Source organism: Corapipo altera, unplaced genomic scaffold (assembly GCF_003945725.1).
Source record: "Corapipo altera isolate COAL_440 unplaced genomic scaffold, ASM394572v1 45, whole genome shotgun sequence".
Taxonomy (NCBI): domain Eukaryota; kingdom Metazoa; phylum Chordata; class Aves; order Passeriformes; family Pipridae; genus Corapipo; species Corapipo altera.
Window position 1 is genome coordinate 17,690,315 of NW_020884877.1, and position 23,507 is coordinate 17,713,821.

At 37.1% G+C, this 23,507-nt stretch overlaps 1 protein-coding gene across 1 annotated transcript in view; it reads right to left on the reverse strand.

The window, feature by feature from the left end:
- The window catches only part of PSMD14 (proteasome 26S subunit, non-ATPase 14), a 46,775-nt gene extending 24,161 nt beyond the window's left edge, over positions 1-22,614 (reverse strand). Inside the window, exons 1-4 of the mRNA XM_027636992.1 lie at positions 22,493-22,614; positions 19,298-19,348; positions 17,623-17,709; positions 14,705-14,756 (exon numbers count right to left, since the gene is read on the reverse strand). Coding sequence (XP_027492793.1) covers positions 14,705-14,752 — 48 coding nt within the window. The 5' untranslated portion in view covers positions 14,753-14,756; positions 17,623-17,709; positions 19,298-19,348; positions 22,493-22,614. The remainder of the gene's footprint in view (positions 1-14,704; positions 14,757-17,622; positions 17,710-19,297; positions 19,349-22,492) is intronic.
- Between the last annotated feature and the right edge of the window lie 893 nt (positions 22,615-23,507).

The window sequence follows — 23,507 nt, forward strand, 5'->3', positions numbered from 1 at the left end:
AAAACATTTTCTTTTGTCTTCCATATTACAAAACTTACAGAAAAATGCACGTATAATTGTGACTTTGTGGGTTAGATGCAGTTGTTACGAACAAAAAAAAAAAGCACACCCAAACCCCAAACACTTCTTCACAGCACCTTTCTTCACTAACATATTTTGTAAAAGGCCACCATCCCATCTCCCCCACCCCAAAGTACTTCTAAAGAGCAATCTTATCACAATCAGTCAAATATAAAACTGGCAAGTATTGCACTGGGTACAAACCTGTTACAAGCCATTCAGGCTGAGTCAGATAAGTTTCCATTAGTCAGCCTTGCTGCAATGCAAACCTTCGTCAGCTGTAAAATATGGCCACTTCTCCAATTAACTATGTGTTTCTTACAGTGGTGTGAATGTAAATGCTGCTGGGCTAGCATGATTAACTGGCAGCAACACAAACAGCAATTTCCCTTTGCTTCATCAGCTTTCAGCTAAAGAGGACTTGCAGATAAAGGCTATGGGAGTACTTTGCAGATACACCGGTACAGTGAGAGAAAAAATGGACCTCTGATCCCTAGGTGGAAAAGCTGTGAACAAAATACTTTGCTCTTTGCCTTATGAGTAGTTATTCAAAAATTAGCACAACTGTCCCAGGTGTGAATGATTGGTTGAAACAGGTTCTGTGTACTGCTGAAAATGAAAAACACAGGAGGCAGCAGTTTAAATGTCCCTTTCTCAAGGAGTAAAAGAAATGCTGCTGCTCTTATATACAGAATTCCATATCAGCATACCTCATGACAGTCAATTAAGAGCACATTCTTTAATTTATTATGAAATTGTGTACAACAAATTTCTGCTGAAAAGACACAGGTTACTTCTGGATGAAGTGATGTAAACTTAGAAAGGCAACAAAACAACACTAAGGAGTATGGTAAATAAAAAATACTCCACATTAAGCTAAAAGAGGAAAACTGGTGCTTTTACACAAACATTTTACAGATTTAGAACTTTGATTCCAGAGTTATAAGCAAAATTGGGGAAAAAAAGGAAAAGTTTCAAATAAATTCTAGATTTTTCCCTGTAAGAGGAAATTCAGTACAATGTGCATCCACATGACATCAAATAGAAGAAAGCAATCAACACATGCCATTACTTCCTGAAGATAAACCCAGGTACTTAAGTAATCAAAACATTACATTTGTACAGTAATTGTCTTTTCTGCATACTTTCACTTTTTCATACACAGAAAAATGATATCTAGTCTTCAGAATACAGGCAATAAGAAAATTCAGTTTGGGAGGTTTTCTCCCCCCCTAACGTCAACGAATACCTTCTCTATTAATTCCAGATCCAACTTTTATATTTTGAATCCAGTCTTTGTATTTTGAAACTTACATACATGCATGGATCTGTGTCAACCGTAACTGCTTCATAATAGCTTCAAACCTTTATTTCCAACTTGGATATTGCTGATCATCACCTCTTGATATGTGCTCTTCCTCACTTCTTACTACTCATTGGTAATTCCTCTGTCACTTTGGCCTTTTCAGCAATCTTCCAGCAGTTTTAACTTTTCACCTTCTTTAGGATTCTCACCAAAGGTCTATTTTGCATCAACCCCACCCCTTCATCAAAGGCCTGGCATAGCCCTAGGCCAACAGTGAGATGCTCCAGTGGAGAAGTGCTCCTCTAGCACTTATGCTGAAAAACTCTATGAGCAGTTCCTCAGAACATTTCACAGAACCGCATGCACAGAGCATCTGAATCACTTATACCGAACTTTCTACAATTAAATTGTTTGACCGGCAAAGCTTCAAATGCCCAATCATTTTCTGATGCTGTTCCTATGAATGTCAGATTACTTTTTTAACCATCTCTCTCCTGCTTTAAGTCTATTCTAATGATTCACTTTGAAACGTTCACTTAGAATTTGGAAAGCACGAAGACTCAAGTTTCCACAATCACTGCTAAGAATAAAGCCCAGATAAACTGAGTTTTAATTTTAAAAGTAACTTTCCAGTTTGTTAACAACTCCTTTTTTCATACATAAAGCTCTCCAAATTTTCTACCAGTTCTAGACCAGAGATGGTCTGAAGTGAGAGTAAAAATACAAACTCAGTAACCTTCTGCTTTAGGAAGAACAATAATACCCATGCTGTGATCACCACACACATTCTACATTTGTTCCAGATTTTGTTTAACATTTCACTGTAAGCAACTATCCCATTACACCATTCAGTATTTTTTAAAATAGAGAATAGTATAATAGAAAAAATCCCCAAACTACCATAAGTAATTTTATGATTCCTGGAAGGCTAATGTTGCTGTTTCATTGAGACTAGTTTCTCAAAAATCAGGTTTTTGAAGTTTACTCTACAGACTATGGTTCTTGAATAGGTTCTCCATGGAATCTCTAGCGTGTGTTAAGATCACACTGACACCCATCTTACAGCTGAGGCATTAATCAAGTCTCTGTCCCCTGTACAGATGGTCGTGTCACAACCTGTAAGAGCTTATTCTTCATAACTTTTCTGATTTTAAAATCGGTCAGGAGATTCACCACTTATGGGGAGGAAACAAAGACAAACATTAATGCATTTCTGTAACATGGCAAATAAATCACCTTTAGTTTAAGTGAAGGTAGGAACTAAAGCAGGGTATAACCCTATTGTATTAATTCCTAATATTTCCTTATGATTTCTATATTCCTTGGAGCTTCCAAATGCTCATTTTCTTGGTGATGGTCCAGAAGAGGGACTTCATCAATTTCTGTATTCAAAATTTATGTTAGAAGTCCTCTTGCCAGTTGCCAGCACTGGTAGTCAACTATTTATTTTCAGCATAGGAAATGTTGCTAATTCATAAAAGAATGCTTAATTGGTGTAAATCAACTTGCTTAGCTTTTGCTAGGTTGTTTTGGTTTTTTTTTAAGCCACAGTATTCACTGAGAATGATTTTGCACACTAAATGTGTTTAAATATATATATATAAACGACCACGTTAGGAGGTACCAATTGCAAACTTCACTGCTCCACTTTAAGCATGTGCCATGAGACAGTAAAAAAATTAAAGATCAGCTTTCACTCTTATCATGCAGTTCAACCACTTTACCTGAACTTATAAAAATTAGCTAATGGTGGTATACAATGCAGGTTTATTAATTCTCAGTCATCTTATAAAAATACAGCACACACTCAGTATGTCCTTGGTCACTGATGTTTCTTTTGTGTGACCTCACTATCTCCTTTCCGTCTGCTCTGTTCTCCTTATAGATTTTAATTACTAGCTAAATTATGGGAAAAGGAAACTCATCATTACACCACACCAGTTATGTGTATTAATTTTCATGTTAATATTCCTTCCTTTGTTTTGAATACAGATTAGAATGAACTGCTCAAAAGAATACTGAAATTCAGGAATTTTGAGGAAGAAATGATCCATACGTCAAGTTTCACATTATTTTTCTACCAAAGATAAACTGCCACATAAAATACTATAATTACACATTTGTACATCTACAGAAAATGATAAAGGCAAAGTTCATCAAATTCTTAACATAAATTAGAGATTCAATAAATAAAACCAACAGAATAGATCTTGGGTCTTCCAGGTAGTTTACTTTACTTTAGATGATATCATTTGAAAAAACAGATATTTGGAAACTGGAACCAATTTACTTCCATCTCGGCTCACCTTCCTTTCCACAAATGGCTGATAATCTAACATAGCCCTGGAGTGACAGCCCAAGCTTCTGCATGTTAGGTACACAGTATGTGGGAGCTAGCTATGAGTTATATGCTTTGAGACTTCTTTGGCCTGTTTCTGCTAGTCTTTCACAGAAGTTTATGCATTTCTTTCATCAAGAAAAGAGGAAGAAAGACTTTATTAGCTAATCTCTACATGGAGGCAAGTATTTTACACTGACCCTCCACAGCATGTGCTACTACCACTGTTCATAAACTTCACTGCCTGCCAACTTTAACAAAGAAGCACCATCCTTATGAAGCAGAGTACCAAATTAAATTAACTGGTGTCAGGAACCCAAACAAGAAAGCATTTGTATCTACAATGCAAAAGATCTGCTGGTATTTTTGGTTACATTATGGTATTCAAAGGACAGACAGTTACCCCACTAGCACAGTTTTGGAAGACTGTCCATCTCACTGCAAAACAGCAAATGCAGGTTTATTGGATTATTTCTCAGAGAACTGGAGAAAAATCAGATTTGGAAACTGCAAGGAATATTGAACATTCTTTTTCCCAAGCATGCCTGTATAAGTTGGATACAGTAATTATTAAAATTAAAAAACTGCTCTTAGAAAATACTGTTATGTGCTACTTACTGAAAATGGATGTTTATTCTGAATCAACTATACATGCTGTCAGCCAGTGAAATAAGCTGCCTGATGGTCAGCCATCTCATAAAACCCAACCAAACTCTGGGTTTGTTTTTGTTTAGAATGGCAGAATCCCAAGTTCAATAATAATTGATAAAATTAAGTTAGCACTATTCAAATACATTTTTACTTTTTTTTTCAGTACAACTTGTAATGGAAAAAGAATCACATGCAAGTTATGAACAGAAAATTAAACTGTAATATAAATTATGCATGATACCATTTTTGCTTCAAACAGTTAAAGAAATGATCCAATATAAAAAGCAGCCCTTTACTTGGGCAGCCCTTGTTGACTAAGTGTTAAAGGCATTTGCCATTCTAACAGGATAAAAACTAACGCCTTGAAGTGTTATCTACTCAGGTCTTTTAGCAAATTTGCTAACACTTTTAGGTATATTACTTCACCTTTCTCTTAGTGTGAACCGATATCAATTATTTAGCCAATTTTATTATTAAATGTGAACTAAAGTGTCACTTTAGAGCACTGCTCTTTATTTGTACTATTTTACATTTATTCAAATAGGTATAGAAGGTGGACTTCATTAATCACACAAGCAACTGAGAAATAGTCCACAAATGGATACACTTTCCATTGTTTAAATGGATCTTAAACACTGCTCTGGTGTCATGCTAACAGCACAAAAGATGATTTTGAAATACATCACTGTTGTTTTTCAAAGAAACTCATTTTGCAGAGGCAACTGTAATAAAAACCCAAAGGCAGCGAATTAAAGTACCACAGAGCACATCTTAGCTTTAATGCACCAAAAAACATATTACTGTGTAAAATATAAGAACTGCCACAATCTTTACTACTTTTTTTCCAATTTATTTTTGCAATCGGAACAATTTAAACATGAACATAGGACACACAAGCAAGCTACGACTGCTATAGTGTTTTCTTTCTTTCCCAGTAAGGTAAGAAAGAACCTTTTAATACTTTAATTTTGTGAGTATTAAACAACTAGTGTGAAAAACAAGCTGCATGTAAACTATTTCTACTGCCTCTGCTTCAATGACTAGCTGAGGCAACCTGTTATAGGAGGTGTTAATTGGCAATAGGAGTACAAGTCAGAATCATGTTCCCCATCGTCCTAACCCAGCAAGGCTAGGTCATTAAAGTGGAAATGAATTCTTTCATGCCGACTTAACCCTTTCAATACGTATTTTCAGCTGTTATATCCAAATACAATTGAGAAAGATTAACTAAAAAAAAACCAAGAAAAAAACCCCTTGCATTACTTTTGAATTTAAATAAGCATTCATCCCACACTTTTTCTTCATTTCCCTTCTCTACCTCCTCCAGAACAAGTGTTTCAGGTAAAGATGACATTTTATTATGTAGGTAAGGAGGATAAAGGCAACTGAGGTATAAATGCAATGACAATCATTGTAAAATAGTAATTTATCTCATTAAAGGATGCATGGAAGGATCAGAACACAAAGAAAGCTTAAAACTACAATTTTATGGAGGTAAACTCAACTGTGTGTGTATAGTTCGGTATGAGGGAAAAAAACCCATTCCAGAATACTACCTGTAGAGGGACACAAGCATGAGCATGAGTGCAGAGGTATTAGTGATAATAAGACCTTAGAAGTTCACCAGAGTACCACTGCTCTTCTCTACTTGCCCTTTGTCACTAAGTGGTACAACCTGGTTATATACTGATATAAATAATAAAAGATATCTTAGATCAGCACAGTGCTTTTTACACATTGCTAAGCCTAAAAATCTAAACAGAATTTGGATTGTGGAATCATTTTTTCCTATACTGAGACAACACACTTACAGAAATTACCAACTCATGTTCCATCAGTAGAAGCAGCAAAGGGAGTAAACCATACTCCTGGATCTCAATGGTTCTAGCAACTTTGCCAAGACAAGCACCAGAAGCCACGTATTGCATTTTCTGCAGTACAGGAAGTTAACATGATCAGTCATGACAGAGAAAATTACTGAGGTCATAAAAAAATTAAAAAATCAGAGAGTTCATAAAAAAAGAAAAAATACATTACGTTGCACTGTGAATCACACACTAATTAGTAGTAATTTGAAAATTTATTGCTATTTTCAAGCTAGTACACACGCAATTTTGAAGTTATATCCACATCAACAGGATTAGACTTTGAAACTAGCATTATGCCTAAACAGTTTGTATGTTTAGGTCCATTTTTATACCAATTATAATCAAGCATACATAACAGACCACAAAATACCATAAGCCTCAGCAAACAGCCTAGATTTCTCAAAGGATCACATTGTCTTCTTACACCATATGTCAGATGAAATAAAAATTGTAGTAACATGTTTAGTCTCATAGACTCCAAAATGGAGTAGGGATACTAGGGAAGTACTGTGGCATCAACTGCTACTTTAAATTGAAAACCTCTGAAAAAAACCCCACCTTAACAGGCGTGATAAAAACTCTATCAGTATGTTTTACAAATTTCTGTCTCCTAAAAAAAGTTTATCCAGGTTCACATTTACAGCAGAACTCCATAAACAGCAATATAGATGGACTTGAAATATGTAACATTTCCAATCTCCCTGTATCTTCAAAAACCAAAATTACAGAACACAGAACTTTGTATAGCTTTGAGCATTTGGTTTAACGGGTTGGGATCATAAGTTTGCCAACACCTCTTTGGTGCAGAGCCAAGACGTTACTGCTTAGCTTTTCTGCTTGTTTGCGGTTCTACTTCTGTGGGGTTTTGAGGTTTTCTTTTGTGTGTGTGTGTGGTGGTTTTTGGTTTGTTTTTTGGTTGTGGGGTTTTTTGTTGTTGTTGTTGTTGGAGCTTTTTGTGGTGCTTTTGTTCGTTTTTATTATTTGATTGCTTTTAATTAAGCAGAACTTCAAACATAAATAGTTTGCAGTTTACTAGGACACTAGGAGAACCTGGTCAGAATTTCAGTTAACAGAAGGAAGTCATGAAAGTTTAGCTTATGTTTCTATCCTATCCATCTATTAGTAGTCTCTACTGCACTACTAACGGTTTAATGGAAGAGGTATAGTAATTCACCAGTGTGAGCATATGCAAGATTTCCCACGTGCTCATAGAATGTAACGTGTTTCGCTCATCTAATTGCCCAAAATTGTCAAAATTTTAAAAGGTCTTCTACAAAAAAGCCAGTACTTCTGTTTTCCAGCACTACCTTTGGAAAATATTGTCAAAGACAGAGGCTTAAAACTTACTAAGAAAAAAAATATTTACCAGATTTGGTATCAAATGATGCTAATTGAAGTTATTTTGAGGTCCATTAAGTTTAATTTTACTACAATGTACTTTACAGACATTTTATTTAGTCTAATTTTTATTAGAAAAAAAAATTTATTATCCAATATTAACATGTATTCACAATATAAAACTATTTACATATATCACCTTGATGCAATTTGCAGTAGTCAGACTTTCTGCAATTTTCCCAACACAACTGGTGCAAGAAATGGCCACTTAAGTGTAATCTTTCCTGGTTCAGTGTTTCCTCTGTCTTTACCCCATATAAGCTACACATTCATTGAGACACATATCACAGCAAGGGAAAGTATGCTGCATCACTGCAGTTAATACTCCTTATTATCAAGCACAAGCACAATTTGGACTAGATGACCTTTAAAGGTCCCTTCCAACCCAAACCATTCTGTGACTGTACGACAACGTTATAATTAGCAAAAAGCCATAAGATCAGGGACACAAAAAATCCTCAGTAACACTGTACATCCTTTTGAAAAGAACTACTATTTTTCACAACCTCAATCTACTGGAAATAAAAAGAAAATCCAGAGCTCAGTTTCACTCCAGAACAAAACCAGGAGTAACCTGTTATCTATTCCTATCAGCATTACAGAAAGTAGTGGGATTTAGAACCAAGAGCCTCAATGCACATGACGAGTCAGCATTTGTAGATTTTTGTCTGCCTCCAGAAGTGCCTAACACAGATTTTTAATTACCTTATTCTAGACACAGTTCTGTCAAGAAGGCAAGTACCCATCAGCAGGTGTTACCTGAGATCACCCTAAAGTACACTTTGAGCAGAAAAGCAGTTTACTCAATATGTAGAAAAATGCACTGGGTTCTACATGCCTACAGGTTCTCTGTTGTGAAGACCTGGTCCCGTGGATATGAGCAGGTGAGCTGGAGATTCAGAAGCAATATATAAGAAGGTTGGTTGCAGCACTTGAAAAACAACCAACCAACCCTGCCCAAAACCACACCACTATTAACTCAAGAACACTTCAAACTTCCAGGGAAAGCCTAAAGATGACTCTTCTACATGGCAGGAAGGAAACAGAAGCCCTTGTTCAAAGGTACTGGATAGTAGTATTGCAACTTAGCATGGGATTTCAGAAAGAAGATACAACTTCTAAGGGAAAGAAATTAAATCAATCACTGTAACGCAGCTTACAGAAAGGAATATTACAAATGAATAGGTGTAATGCAAAAGGCACAAGGATGTCTCTTCTTGTTTAGTCTTTTTTAACTCATGTTCTTTCTCATTATGGCTACACTCATTTCCTTGTCCAAGCTCCTTTGCCTCTTCTGGGGAAAGTCAGTTGAACTACACTGGCAATTAAATCGAGCAGAGAGAGAGAAGCTAATTGCCTAATTATTAGAAATATGGAAGTTGAAGATCTTAGGGCAAGAGGAGGCAGCTAAAAATGGTATCTAGAGTAAAACAGTAGATCAGAGGAAACTGATAATGCTCAGATGCAACCCACTAGCTTTTTTAGTTTTATGTTTGTTTGTGATTAAAATGTGAGGGGTGAATGTAGTGCGGCCATCTTACTGGAAGACAGCCTTTATAACATAAAATACACACAGACTTTAAGTACAATGATATGACTGCTCCTAAACCAATTCTATCATATTTCTATCTCCCTCTCCCATGAGCCCTTTAGGATATAGATCACGTTACAATGAATCAACTCTGCTCAAAGGTAGGCAGAATATACTCTGCCTTTAGCAGTCCCCAACAACTTTCAAATAAGCCTAACTAGACCCATGGAGTTATTGCCTCCAGTGTAAGCAGACCCTGTAAACAGGCCACACCTGTACCCTAAATTTCCTATGAAGCTTTCACTGCACAGCCCTTCACTAAAACACTAATCAATGCAGTAAAATACTCATCCAGACTATGAAAGAAAAAACAGCATATTTACTATATCTAAGGTGGTTATTATTATCTCCTTAAAACAAAATCATGTATTTTGGATATATAAACTGATGCTAAGACTTTCTACAGAAGATAAGGTAGGCAATCGATTAAGTCTTCTTAACTTCTTATGGAAGTTGATGTTGGATGTTTTTAATGGATGAAAAATGTTAGTCACTGAGAACATTTTTTTGTTCTTTAAATGGGTTGATAGCTTCCAGGGAAAAAAAGTAGAACTGGAATAAACTGCCCAAATTGTACGCCATCTCACCTACTGGGAGTTACATTGGAATTCCAGAAATAGTAACATCCTTCATACTTGAGAACTTCGCTAGAAAATGTCTCAGAAGCAATGGCACAGAAATGATGCACAATTTTAAGAGCTCTAATTCAGATTTATTACCCTGGCAGAGTAGTGTCAAAAGGTGTATCTGAAGCGTCAAATACATGTGAGAAGCAGACAATAGTGCATCACTACAATTCAAACCACACAAAGCAAAGAGACACAGAAAGGAGAAAGTAGTAGAGGTGCAAGAGATATGGAGATACAAGAGCACTCTACAGCTTTTCAAGGAAAAAAGCACTTCATTAAAGACAACACATTTGCATCCTTCAAATTAACATGCAACCTGTTTCAAGAATCAATAAACCAAAACAATCTTCAGTAAGATGTATGCTTTTTTTCCTGGTTGAGTTTTTGGTGTGGGTTTTTTTTGGAGAGGAGGGATGGAGGTGTCTGGGTTTGTTTTGGATTTGAGTTTTTTTTATTGTTGGTGGGTTTTTTGTTTACATACGGAAGATGTAAGACGCAAGAACAAGTCATGTACTTCAAGAGACACATCAGCTTAATGAAGTAATCCAAGGAAACTTGCATGTAATTCTTAATTGGGAATGATTTACACTGAGCCTGACCCTTCTCTGTCTGCCAGAGCACCAACTCCTATGCACAAGTCCTGCAGAAGACTGCACTGTGTTCTTCTTTAATAACCATCCTGCCTAGATCAGCAGATGAAACAGAACATTAGATTAGCAGCAGGTCTCCCAAGTTCCTATGGTGCCACAGATTTACTAAATAGGATAAGCATGTTCTAAAAAACTCATGATCATACAAGGGGAAAAAGGTTCCACAGCATCAAACAGTGCAATGCTTGAAACCTCATAATCAAAGTGACAGTTTTCAAGTGCCATTTACAATGCCCTAATCTGGAAACATCCCAGCTAACCCATCTGATCAACTATTTCACAGATGGAAGCACTTGATGGCTAATTGGCAAGTCCATGATTCAAATAAAATAGCTATCTGCACTTCTATTTTCTATATTCCAAGTCAAGGTGTAAACAATCCTTATAAGATACAGGTCAGTTCTCTGTCTCCCCCTCCCTTCCCATTTGGACTTCTTCCCTTCCCCTCTGTCATCAAATATGTTAATTCAAAAATACAGAATGAGTTTTATTTTTCATTTATTGTACTAGAACAGTTGTCTGCATGAACAGAGCAGTGTAAATAAATATTTTCAAAAATCCATCAAGTAATGAAAAATTACTTCAACAGCATTTTTAAGAAGTGTCATTGTTTCACTGCTTCCTATCACATCTGGATTCAACATGTGCTAGCACAGACAAGAACTTGTATTGCTTGGACTGTTGTTCTGAAAGTGTTGGGGAGAGAAAGCTCGGCTAAAAATGCACTTAATTTGCTCACACCCTTTAACAATACTCAGTAGGATTGCCTAATAGAGGCATATGTGGAACTGATTTCACTAGCAAACAATAGTTCAGCATACAAAATGAAGAGGAGTGTTGCTCCAAATTCCTGCCTGCTACATAAGTAGAATGCTTTTACGTACCCCACAAAGCCTGTTAATTTGTCTGCAGCAAATGTACAGTGCAAAGTAAAGTACTAAATCACTAGTGAAATTCTGTGGTAGGCAGTATTCCAGGGGGATGAACAGGGAGAGATGGAAATGAATCAGGAAAAGAAGATAACCAGAAAAACCCTCAACATGATAAGGGGAAGGAGAAGAAAGAGAGACGACCATACAAGCAAAGAAAAACAAGGTATTGCCAAAATCTTAATTTCCATTAACTATAGGGAGGAAAGTTAAAGTAATAAGCATTTTCTTTAGGACATCACAACACTTTCAATCTTTTACAGTTCCCCTACATCTTATTGAAAAAGCTTCCATGATTGGTTCATCTTATGCATTTACCACAAGAGCAGAAATTCAAGACAATAAGAGGTTATTTCTCAGGTGTACAACACCAGTCATGTAAGACAAACAATTTCTGCATAAGAAAGTGTTCCAAAGAAGGTCATATTTTTGGCATCAAGTTCAAAACTAAATACAGGTACCTTCCCATAAAAAGAACACATCGTTAATGACCAAGTGCACTCTAAGAAAATACTATGAATGGCTTATGTAATGCCAAAAGCTATAAGGTTCTCTTCCCCCTTCCTCTCTTGTCCACCTGCTGCCCCACAAAGAGAGTCCATCTATGACTAAAAGACAAGAAATGGCTCAAGATTTCTAAGCCACAAGTCACTGGAGGGAAAGCTTATTGTTGAAATATCACTTGAAGATTACTTCCTTAAAGATTTAGTTTATTAACCATATGATGACAGGCTTAGGGCAAATGCAATTTAGAACTGACCACCTCTGGACAAGTGAAGGCCAATCAGCCACTCAGTAGCATCCGCAGGAGCAAGTAGTAAGAAAAGAGAAACACAAGTGCAGTGAAAGTACTTCTGAAGTAGAATACAGTACACCAAAAAACTTGAACAGAATATTGCAACAACATTAATTCAAAGAGCATTTGGGACAATATATTTGAGTTTGGAGATGAATAAAAAACCCAAAAAACCCTAAACAATATAATAATCAGAAGAGGCACTTTTACCAAGAGGAAAGAGACAAGAAAGTATTGCTGAAGAAGCTAAAGCAAGTCAATGAGAAAGAATGCCTTGACAGAGACCAAGAAAGAACTGTGCTGACCAAGCATCTGCTGTTACTTTAACATCAGTTACAGAGAAATCAAAGCATACCTTATGTGATGCAGTCCTCTTGCTAAGCAGACCCCTAGCTACAAGCAAAAAATAATGCCCAAATTATGTGATAAAACTACTTTGAAAATGCCTCTTTTTCTACCAGACTATACACACAGATGATTCTTATGCCAGCAAGAATGACTCACTCAGATGTTTTTACTATGTTCAACCTTTAAAGCAAGAGCTCAGAACAACTGTGACACAGTAATAAGAAAAACAAAAAGCTTTGTACAGTCGTTTAAAACACTTCAGTGAAAACAAATAGTAATAAATGTTTACTTTCTAGCACTACAAAGTTTATTCAAGAAGTATCCCCCTTCTCTCTTCTAATTCAAAGACACCTGATTCTCTCTGGACTATCTCTCAATCTCAATTACTAATCAATTGATACTCAGAACAGAAGTGACCTTTGAAGGTCCATTGAAACACAGTACTTTAAGGACATAAAAATATTTTTTTTAAAAAGCTTTCCTACTGATTCAATAAACCAAAAGACTATAAAAGTAGTCAAGACATCCAGTGTAAGTAGCAACTTGTATAAAGAGCAATTCAGTTTTCTGCCTTTTTTTTTAATCCAACACATACTCATCAACTCATTTAAGAGACAATTCCATATTTAAACAAACACAGAGCAGCTTTGCAGGCCAAAGCTACCAGAGGAGTTCAAAGCTTCTTCTGGATGTTATATTCTATTGCCTGCCACAATTTTCTAGCAAACTTTAAGTTAAAGATGAAAAATTCAGAAAACAGCAGAGAGTTAACTGTAAATTTGAAAAACAGCTTTGATATGCGTCAAGTTCAGAGAGGACTAAGAAGTGAAAGCTTGAGAGATTAGACTGCACAGATGTTAAAAAAATGAAGAGTCATGAAGCAGGCTGGCAGCTCAGAGGAACAAGAGAAATAACTGTTTAAGAAAATTAAACTAAAAATAACTGAGGGTGGCTTGAAGATTCACTAAGAGAGCGTGAATAGAATTTTAGCTATAAAAAGGAAAAAAAATTATGCACCAAAAATTACAGTTTATTTGGCAAAACACCTAGAGTTTGTAAATCAGCTTAGAATATTTCACCAAATGCTTCAGTATTAAACCCTCTTTGTAGTTATACTGGACACAAAGGCTCTACACACAAAGAAACTATGGGTTTAGCAATTTCAGTCATCCCAGAAGCAACCTGGCACACACATCCTGAAGTCCAAGACACACAGAACTGATTTCTCCAGAAGAACAAGAGTCTGAATTCTTGATTTACAACAGCCCTGGAGGCAGATGAGGAAGGCAGAGAAAGGCCAGCCACTGCAGCCAGCCAAGACCTCAAAGAAAATAACACTGGAGCCCGTTCCTTAGGGAAATAACTCTTCCTACAAACCTCAAACAAAGAAGTTCCTAATTATTTTTTTCCCCTGTATCCACAGTGATCAGCACAATGGAATAAGATCAGCTTGGTTTTATTTTTGAAGACTGCTGGCCATGCCACTTGACCAAGGTAAAAAGCACTAGGACTTGCTGTAGTGGCAGGAGAAGCCATATAATGTGAACAGGTCTCTCACTGAAACAGGACAGCTGGCAGGGAAGCTTTTGTTCTGTGAGTAATGTTACAGCAGTGAGGACAACAGTCAACACGAGAAGACACAATAAAATACACATACAGGTGGCTACAAGTACCTACAAGTGATAAATTCAGCTCAAATTACCTCTTGAAACTTACATATACTTCAGTATCTTATAATGCCCCATCACAAAGTGATCCAAGGACTGAAATATATCATTTATGAAGGAGCAGTGGATACGTTCTGCCATTTAGAACACTCTTCATGTTCTGAAATTCCGTATTATTGCAAATTGATTTTTAAAAAAATTTTATGTGTTTCCAATGCTTTTCAATTCAAACTTTAAAATGTTCAGACACCAAATGAAAGGTTTTTAAATGTTATGTAAACTCAGTGCCAAAACAAGAATTCATACTGACAAAAAAAATATGTCAGGCTATAACAATGATTTGCATATACATAAACAATTCCTAGAGTCAAAGATCATTACTATGAACTAGGGGTTTTTCTGGATGCTGCTTTTAAATATAAGAAATATTCCAGAATTGATTAATATTAAAGATTGACAAGCTATATACTCACCTGTCCGAGCCCAGGCATACCTCCTCCCAGCCGCAGAAGTCTATCCATATTTCTAGAAAAACAGAAACAAAGGAAAAATGTTCCCAAGCTCTGAAATGTTTACTAAATTGCTATCTATATAATTCACCTTCAGTCACTGAGTATGTCAAAAATATTGGTGGTAATTACAACACAACATCAGACTTCCTGTTAATTAACACCACATATTAATTCAAGAAGCTGTCTTCCATGCTAATTAACAGACTTTGTTTTATTGCTTTGGTTTTGGGTTATCCCCAGTTCTGAGGACAAGCACTCTTGTCAAACTTCTGAAAACTTTCCCATCATTCAATTAATTGGGGGATTTTTGTTGGTTATGATCAGCACCTACAGCCAAAAAGTTCCTAAAACTTTATTCCTAAAATTTCCTAAAACAAATTTACTTCAATTTGTTCAAAAATCATGAATAAAAATGTTAAAGTAAGATTTTAGCATCCTCATTAGTAAGTTCTGTGCTAATTAACTTACAGCTTGTCAGTTATCATCAAAACTACATGTGAAAGACACTAAGCAGATTATGGATCTCTGAATTAGCATCAAAAGCTTTTTTTAATGAACTCATTATACTAAAAGAAATACTGTAAAGTAAACATTTAATGTGTATATAGTTAGAAGACTAGTGACAGTACAGTCACTTAATACATTTCCAGTGTTGCATGTGCCATTGCTTTAGCACAAGATTATTCCAATCAATGCAACTTGTTACTTAAAAAAAGAAAACGCAGTTTTTGTGTCTTGCAAGTTTCAAAGGAGTGATCTCCAGGAATAAGAGCTGTTAAGGTCCCCCAGCTAAAAATATTACAGTGATGTTTCTTTCTCAGCAGTTTTTTCCACTTTCTATTGTTGAAACGACAACAACTATTTCATTGTGGATACCTAAGTACAGGTTCTCTCCCAGCTTTCTTGTCTTTTTCAACTTCCTAGCTTTATACAACAAAACTCAGAGACGAAAAAAAACACAAACCCCAAATATTACTTTTTAAACAGTTGTCTTCAGCAAATCAAGCCATTCCCAAGGCATATAGAAATTAGAAAATGTTACTGGTTTATTTTATTCATGAAATAGAAGATACAAAGTAAAGTATCAGAAACCATGATCTTAATTGGACAAGATTTAATACAACACAACAAAGCCCGTTTAGGTGATAAGAGGAAGTATGATTTCTGAAATACATTCATCCTCCAAATGGATGTTACATTACAAATAAGAGGATTATATACATGATTTCAGACTACATTAGCAATACTAATTCAACAGCCCTCTTTTAAAAAGTAGTTATGCAAAAGAACTTGAAAAATAAATTTGCTTTATGTATTAAAAATAAAAGACTTCATGTTAAAGGTGAATATAATCTCATTATTTCTTCTGAAATTTGCTAATATTTTTACTGGCTAAAGACTAATAGACTTTATGTCAGTATAAGTTTAAAACAAATAATCTAAGCTTCTAAGCACACAAAGAAGCAGCATTTTAATTCCTACTTTAATAATTTCATAACAATATCAAAGATACATGGATCAATAATACTTGGTCTATTTGCTAATTCCACTTTCCCAGTCCAACGCATTACCAAGCTATTAGTTTAATTTGATTCACTCCCTTAATTTTGTAGGTACATGTGAACCCAACAACTGCAGCCTCAACTAACAGTAAGTGCTTTCTTAAAGCTCCATTGGCACTGTATGGATTAAAAAGGAGTTTATTAAAGGGTCAATGGTTATCCTTCTCTTTTTCACAGTCATTGAAACCAAGTTTCTTTATTAGAGGCAAAAGCTCACACAGTGTATATACTTTTCTATCCTGAACTACAATAAATTCCAAATCAAGTTGTAGGATTTCCTGGGAAAGGTTAAATTGCTGTTTAAAGCTATTATGTAAGCATATGTTAAATGGCTTCAATGAAACAGTCACAATGTTACCATAAATTAACGCCAACTACATTTCATTTTACCCCGTGTGGTAGATACTCCTCCATTGAAACACACAATGATTCATCTTCTGTGACACTAATGAGGGCTGAAGAGTAACTGAGAAGTAAATTTAAACTACTAAAATTATTATTTTAATCCATCATGGTTGTACACTTATTTTAAGAAACTCTTGGTCTCTACAACTGATAACCATAAAACTGGGCGTTCCTACAACTACACAACTTCCAAAAACTGATGAGGGGTATTACCTATGTACATTCAAGAAATAATATTGAATAACAAATCTTTTAATGCAAGTGAAAAGCAATAGTTAGTACTAACTAGTTAATATTTCATTTACACAGTTTATTCCAGTTTCTAACTCAACACAATAGTACATCATTTATAGAAGCATATTTTGCCATATTAAAGTTGGATTAGACTAATGTGTTAAACAAGCTGATTATTTATCAGCAAAACCTTACCAAAAAATCTCATTGCTTTATACAATTGGAGAGATGCAACATATCCCACCTAACTATCACTGACTAATCACTGAACTGAGATATTCAGATTTTTAAGACAGCGGCACAAACAGAAAGTCTCCAAAAAACAGTTCTAGATGCACTGCAAATTGTTTCACTAACTCCATGAATTGACTCTGGTTAGAGTTGTGGCAACCACCCCTGTACTTGCCTATTTGTAATTGAATATGTTTTAGTAGGTTATAGCATATCTGGACCTAAACATATTTGTTTACTCTGTATAAATATCTGAACAATTTAGGTTAGTGAACCAAATCAAAACTATTTTTAATTTTTGTCAATCCACTGTCTCTAAATATTATTTCAGCCATAAATTCCATTTACGAAACAATGTTTTCGTAAACCTTAAAACAGTTTAAGCAAAATTTTTAGACCTTAATTAAGATAACTTTAGCCTTTACAAAGTAAATATACATTTCTAACCTGGTGCTTAGCAGGAGCGATCACAGATCAAATGTGGCAGCAGCTCCCACTTTTTGACTGTAAAGATGACACCAGCAAGTCTCTTTCCTACACAAGCAAATAGAAAGAAGGGGAGAAAACCAGTAAAATTCAGAAACAGTAGCCCACGTAAAAAGAAATGTTACACAGATGACCCCCAAAAGGACAAAGCATCATTGAAGAATAGCCCAAAGAGTGTTTGCTGGGTTTTCTTTTTCCTTTTACCATATAATCCCTTGAAGTGGTATATGCCACATCTTGCTCAAGTATCCGTAACACTGAAGGAAAGTTCCAAGACTCTCAAAATGACATGTAAGAGTATTATAATAATCCATTTATGCAATTTAAAGCTAATCAATTGTTTAAAATGTTGTTAGAAAGTGAAACCATGGTCCTTTTTCACTATTTAGAAGACCTTGTCTAGCTAAGATGACCTAAGTACCAAGGTTAAGAGCAGTCTGCAGGTACAGACAGTTTTGTTTATTTCTGCAGGAGCAGTTTGTGTGATTGGAAAAGTCACAGAGTCCTTTAGGTTTGCCTGAATTCAGGTTGAGAAAGGCTGCTTCACACTCAATTTAGGAATTAAAATTCATGTTATCCTCCTCTCAGAGAACACTGCCCACTAATTGCATCCACTCAATCATTTGTAAAGCAGTGTTTTAAAACAGATCTGTGAAATGATCTGTGGCCATGATTTGATAGACATTTTTTTCAATGTCAATGTTAACATAAGGAGCAGTGGGGAAGCTGCTGCTGCTTACCAACTTGATGCTGCTTTCTCAGTACTGCCAGGACAGCCATTTGTGCAGCCTTGCAGTAAACTGATAGGCTAAAAAACGTTGGTTTTAACCCCGTTCACTTCTCTGAGACGATTCACACTGCATCCCAGAAACAGTTGTCTTGGTGTAACAGAAAAAGAGGTCTTCGAAGAGCTGATTGCTTCTAACACTAATCCAGACTCCAGAAGACATTTATGTCAAATCATTCTTTAAGCTAAAGCTGCCCAAAAAATATGTGGGTTTGGGGGTTGGTTTTGAGGTTTTTGTTTGGGTGGGGTTTTCTGTTTTGCTTTGTTTATTAGTAATTGAGGTAATTTAACAGAGACCCTTCTGAACCTTATCTCAAAGTTGTACAAGAGCAAAGAAAGATGTGTTCGCCTTCCTGGAAAGTTAGAGGAGAAAGAACAAATCAGAGTTTCTCAGTGCTGACAGGTTGGGGTGGAATTCCACTAACAATTCAAATGAAAAGTTACTATATACTTCTGACAGCTTTGCAGAAGGAGAGATCACATGAGCCAGGACTACAAGAGCCAGCAGAACAGGCTACAACAAAACTGGATCCAGTTCTTCAATTGGGCTTCAGTTATAACTCAATTCACTTTTAACAGGCTGACCACCCAGACGACTTGCTTTCCCTTCCCCATTTACTACAAGGGTATTAAAGAAACAGATCTCTGTGAGCTTGGTCTGTTCCCCCGAGAAGCACACAGCATGGTCACCTATATCTGAGAATTTTTCCTCTCTCTCCTACAAAGTGCAAAAAGCTAGTTTGGATTATGCAACTTACCTATTGTTTTTTCCCCTACATTTGCACACACATACACACACATATAAATAAAAGACAGAAAAGTAAACAAACAGTTTACAGTAAATCTCACCTCCTTTCCTTCCAAAGTCAGCAAAGGTATTTTGATAATGTTTCCTTCAATCTGCAAGGAAGAGTTAACAGTCTCTGTTTAAAGTAAGGCTTTAAGGAAGTGAGTAAATGTATCAAATAGTTCCATATCAGGAAAATGCAAAAGGACAGTTATAATTATAACAAACTTGCATTTTGGTGCAACCAGGATTTGGATGACACACACTCATCACTGAGATTATTATGTTAACTAGTGGCTTTAAAAAATGAGTTAAGTAGCTTCTCTGCTTATGAATGTCTATGATTGAAACACCTTCACTAAAAAATCTTGGTCATAGGATAGTATTTAAAAAATCCATGCTTCCATTGTTGTTTTAACTGTCCTAGCCTCAAAAGGGAAAAGTCTGTGGGTATTAATAATGCAGTGAAGGTATACACAGAGCATCTCAAAACTGACCTGAAAAAGAAATTTTAAAACCCATGCCAAATATTTGCTCATAATACTACTGCTAGGTAACGGTAATAATTGGAAAGAGCTGCCCATTTGGAGAACTCTGGTTCATCAGTCAGTTGTTCGTTGGTACTTTCAAGTTACTTAAATGGTGACTCTTAATAATGAAAACACTTTTCCTTAGGTAACATAGGGATGAAGTTATATAAAAGGATTATGCACAAATGTATATACACATGTAGGTATAAACCAACAGCTACTGTGTTTATACTTGGCATGTTTCAGCATGTATTTTGAAATCAACTTGAAACACGATCTTAAATTACTGTATCTCTTTGCATGAGCTACATGAGTTTCACACTACAGTGCACTATTTTTATCTAGCATTAACACTCCATGATGCGATCCCTCAATGAAAGACAGTTCTCCTGGGTTGGCAACTTTTGAGTTAGTAAAAAAACAACTATCAAAATCAGCTTCAACATACACAGAAAAGAAAACACTGGCTACTAAACTGCTGTATTAGTGGAGAGAGTATCAGGCTTGTCTCAGGTGACAGCAATTTACTTCACAATTTGTACACTGAGGGACTCGATGCAAATCATTTCATCTTTGAAAACTCGGTTTCTCCACCCGAGACTACATAATAATCTTTGTACAAGCACTTCCAGGTCTCCTGTTGAGAAGTTATACATAGCAGATGATCAACAATTTTATTAACAGCAACTAAAAAAGTGGTTTAAGGTTTTTGCTGCAACTGTAACCATTTCAGATTCACTTGGGATGATAAACAGCTACAAGGGCAAATCAGTTGAGAAATTACATATTGCAGAAAAACATCATTTCACCAAGAAAAGAACAGGTAAAGTCATCAAACCAGAACAGATACTTCACACATGAAAAGGCAGAGAGGGGGCGGGGCTAGTCTATCTTCCTATACATTCTGTATGAAAAGAGAAAAAACAATATTGATGTTACCACCAACTGTCAGTCACCTGTTCATTAAAGCTAAAGATTAATTTTATGAATGAGTGTAGTCTCAGTACATGAATGTGCTCAGTTCTATAAATCCAGATCCTATTTCAAGATCGCACAGACCTGAATCTCAATAGACACGAACTGGACTAGAAGGTCTGCAGGTTCTGGACTCTGTTTTCTGACTTCTAGAAGTACAGCAAATGTAATTCTACTGTGTTCCTTGCTGAGCTGGAGTTACTGAAGTAACACAGACTGAAACAAACTACTCTAAAGCTACTAAAGCATATTCACACCAAACTTACAGGTAGGCAAAGATTCATTAACAAGTTGCATCACCACAGAAACCCACAAAATTAATCTTAATTTTATGCTACATATAAAGTAACAGACTTCTCTGAGATCTGCAGAAAGGCAAGTAAACACACAACTATTGTGGAACCATCCCATCACCAACTCCAACAAATACTCATCATACCAGTTCTCTATTATTCAAGGTATTCTCAATACCTGTCCTTTCCTAAATCATTCTCTTCTATCATCCTAGATGTTACAAGACAGTTGTAGATTCTATTAGTATATATCCCATAATGCTTGTCAGGAGTGAATCACTTCCAAGAAAGCTTACAAACTAATTTATATGTTGGTGCTTTTTAATGCTAATTTTAAAGCGTTCCCTAGTTTATAATTTTCTAAACCATAGATATCAAATGAATATCACTGACATGGTATGTTTTAACAGGTGATTTTCAATTAAGCTACAGGCTAAACCCAGTTGCTCGAAGTCACACAAAGTGATTCAGAAGCAATTCGTATGCAAGCCAGTTTCTGAATTTCTTCACAAACACAGATATTTTTCCCTGTTTCATTAAGGTCACAGAGGCAGATAGTACACCTCAGACTCACAGGTTGAAAGCTTTAAGATGAATACAAACCTGTCAGATTTTTCAGCTTGCCTAGTACTATTTCAGTTATATACAGCTTTCAAATACATTTACATAAAAATTCTCTCTAAAAAGTAAATCTCAAGCCCTGTGGTTTTCTGTTTTTCCACAGCACACCTAAAACAAGCGCAACTGCAAGAGACGACACCAGCATATACGCAGATTTGCCCAACTGTTTACATGTATCCAACTATATTACATAAAGTTGTTCCAAATCCGATACTTAAGTCAGCTGCATCCTAGAAACAGCGTTGTTAAATTTTGTTTATCGCTCCTTTTCTACTTCTGCTTCTTTCTCCTTCGCGTATCCCGGCCAGTGCTTTGCCCTAACTTCCCCTCCCTCTCCGGCTCCAGCTGCAACACTGCCGGGGATCGCGGCACTTCTTCGCTCGGGGAGCAGCGGCGCTGCCGCCCGTGCTGTGTGTGTGTCGGGGCCCAGAGCGCACAGCAACCCCGCTCTCGGCGCTGCCGAACCACGACAGGCCGGGGCGGAGGCGGCCCGGCCGCGGGGCCCGTGCGGCGCCGAGGCCCGGCCGAGATCAGCAGCGGGGCTCCCCTGAGCCGCTCCTCGGTCCCTTCCGCCGCCTTCCCCCGCCCGTTCGCAGCCGCCCTGGGGCCGCCGCTGCCCCGAAGCGCCCGGACCTCCCCGGGGCGCAGCCCCCACCAACACGAGCGGGCCCCGCCGCCCCCCCCCCGAGCCGGTGCCGCTCGCCAGACCCGCCCCGTCTCGCTCCCTCAGCACAGCCCGCGTCCCCACCCGGCGCCCGGGCCGCCCCCCCTCCCCAGGCCGCGGGCTCCCCGAACACCGCAGAGCGGGGGCGGCCGCCCCGGCGGGCCAGGCCCTCACCTGGGCCGGAGCCGCCCGGGCCGCGGTGAATCAGCCGGATCTCATTCAAACCGAGCCCTTCCCGGTTCACAGGGCACCCGGCGGCGGCTTCCGGCCCCGCGGCCCGCGGGGAGGAGCTTCCGAGAGCGGAGACTTCGGAGAGGCGCAGGCTGAGCCGAAGCGTCCAAAACTGCTGTGCTTAGAATGCTGTGGGGTCACTTCGTCCACAGCTCAGGGTCACGCTGCAGCCGAATGTCACTAGTGCTCAAACAACGAGACAATAGGGTGGCAGAAGAACCAACGAATGTGTCATCGAGTCAATAAAAGGATGGGAACAGTTCATGTACTCTCTCAAAAACTGTTACAGAAAATAGGAGGATTTAGGGAAGAGCAATGAGAGTGGCCATATGCATAAAACTAGCAGAAGCAGAAATGGGAAAGAGTGAGAGGTTTTGCCAAACTAAGACAATTGGGAGATAGTCAGACAAAAGCATGCTAATGAATGATGCAAATTTCTCTGATGCAAACAGAGAAGCAAAATGGAATTTCTGTTATCCTCATGTTAAGAGAGGAACAAAAAGTCTTTTGTAAATTAAAAGAGGAAAATACAAGGCCAAGGAAATACTTTTCCAGACAGTATGTGGGCAAGTCGTGAATCTCAATGCCTCTTATGAACTTAAGGCTAAAACAATTTTTTAAAAAAGTTGATTGATATCTAGTTACTGAAATATTGCAAATATTTTAGGAAGTATTGGAACAACTTAACCTATAAAAGCAATTTATTAGGGCTCTATAATGGAGTTTCTGCCATGAATGACCATGCAGAGCCTTGTGGTTTGTTTGACAGCTCCTTTAAGAACTGAGAATGTAATATTAGATGATGATCAGCATTTTCTGCTCACAGACTTAACTACATGGAAGCAAGTGAAAAGACACTATGTTATAAATTATTTACAGAAATAACATCAGATACAGATATGGTCACCACTCCCATGACACTTTAGCAGACGTGGAAGTTTTAGGGTTTTATATCAGG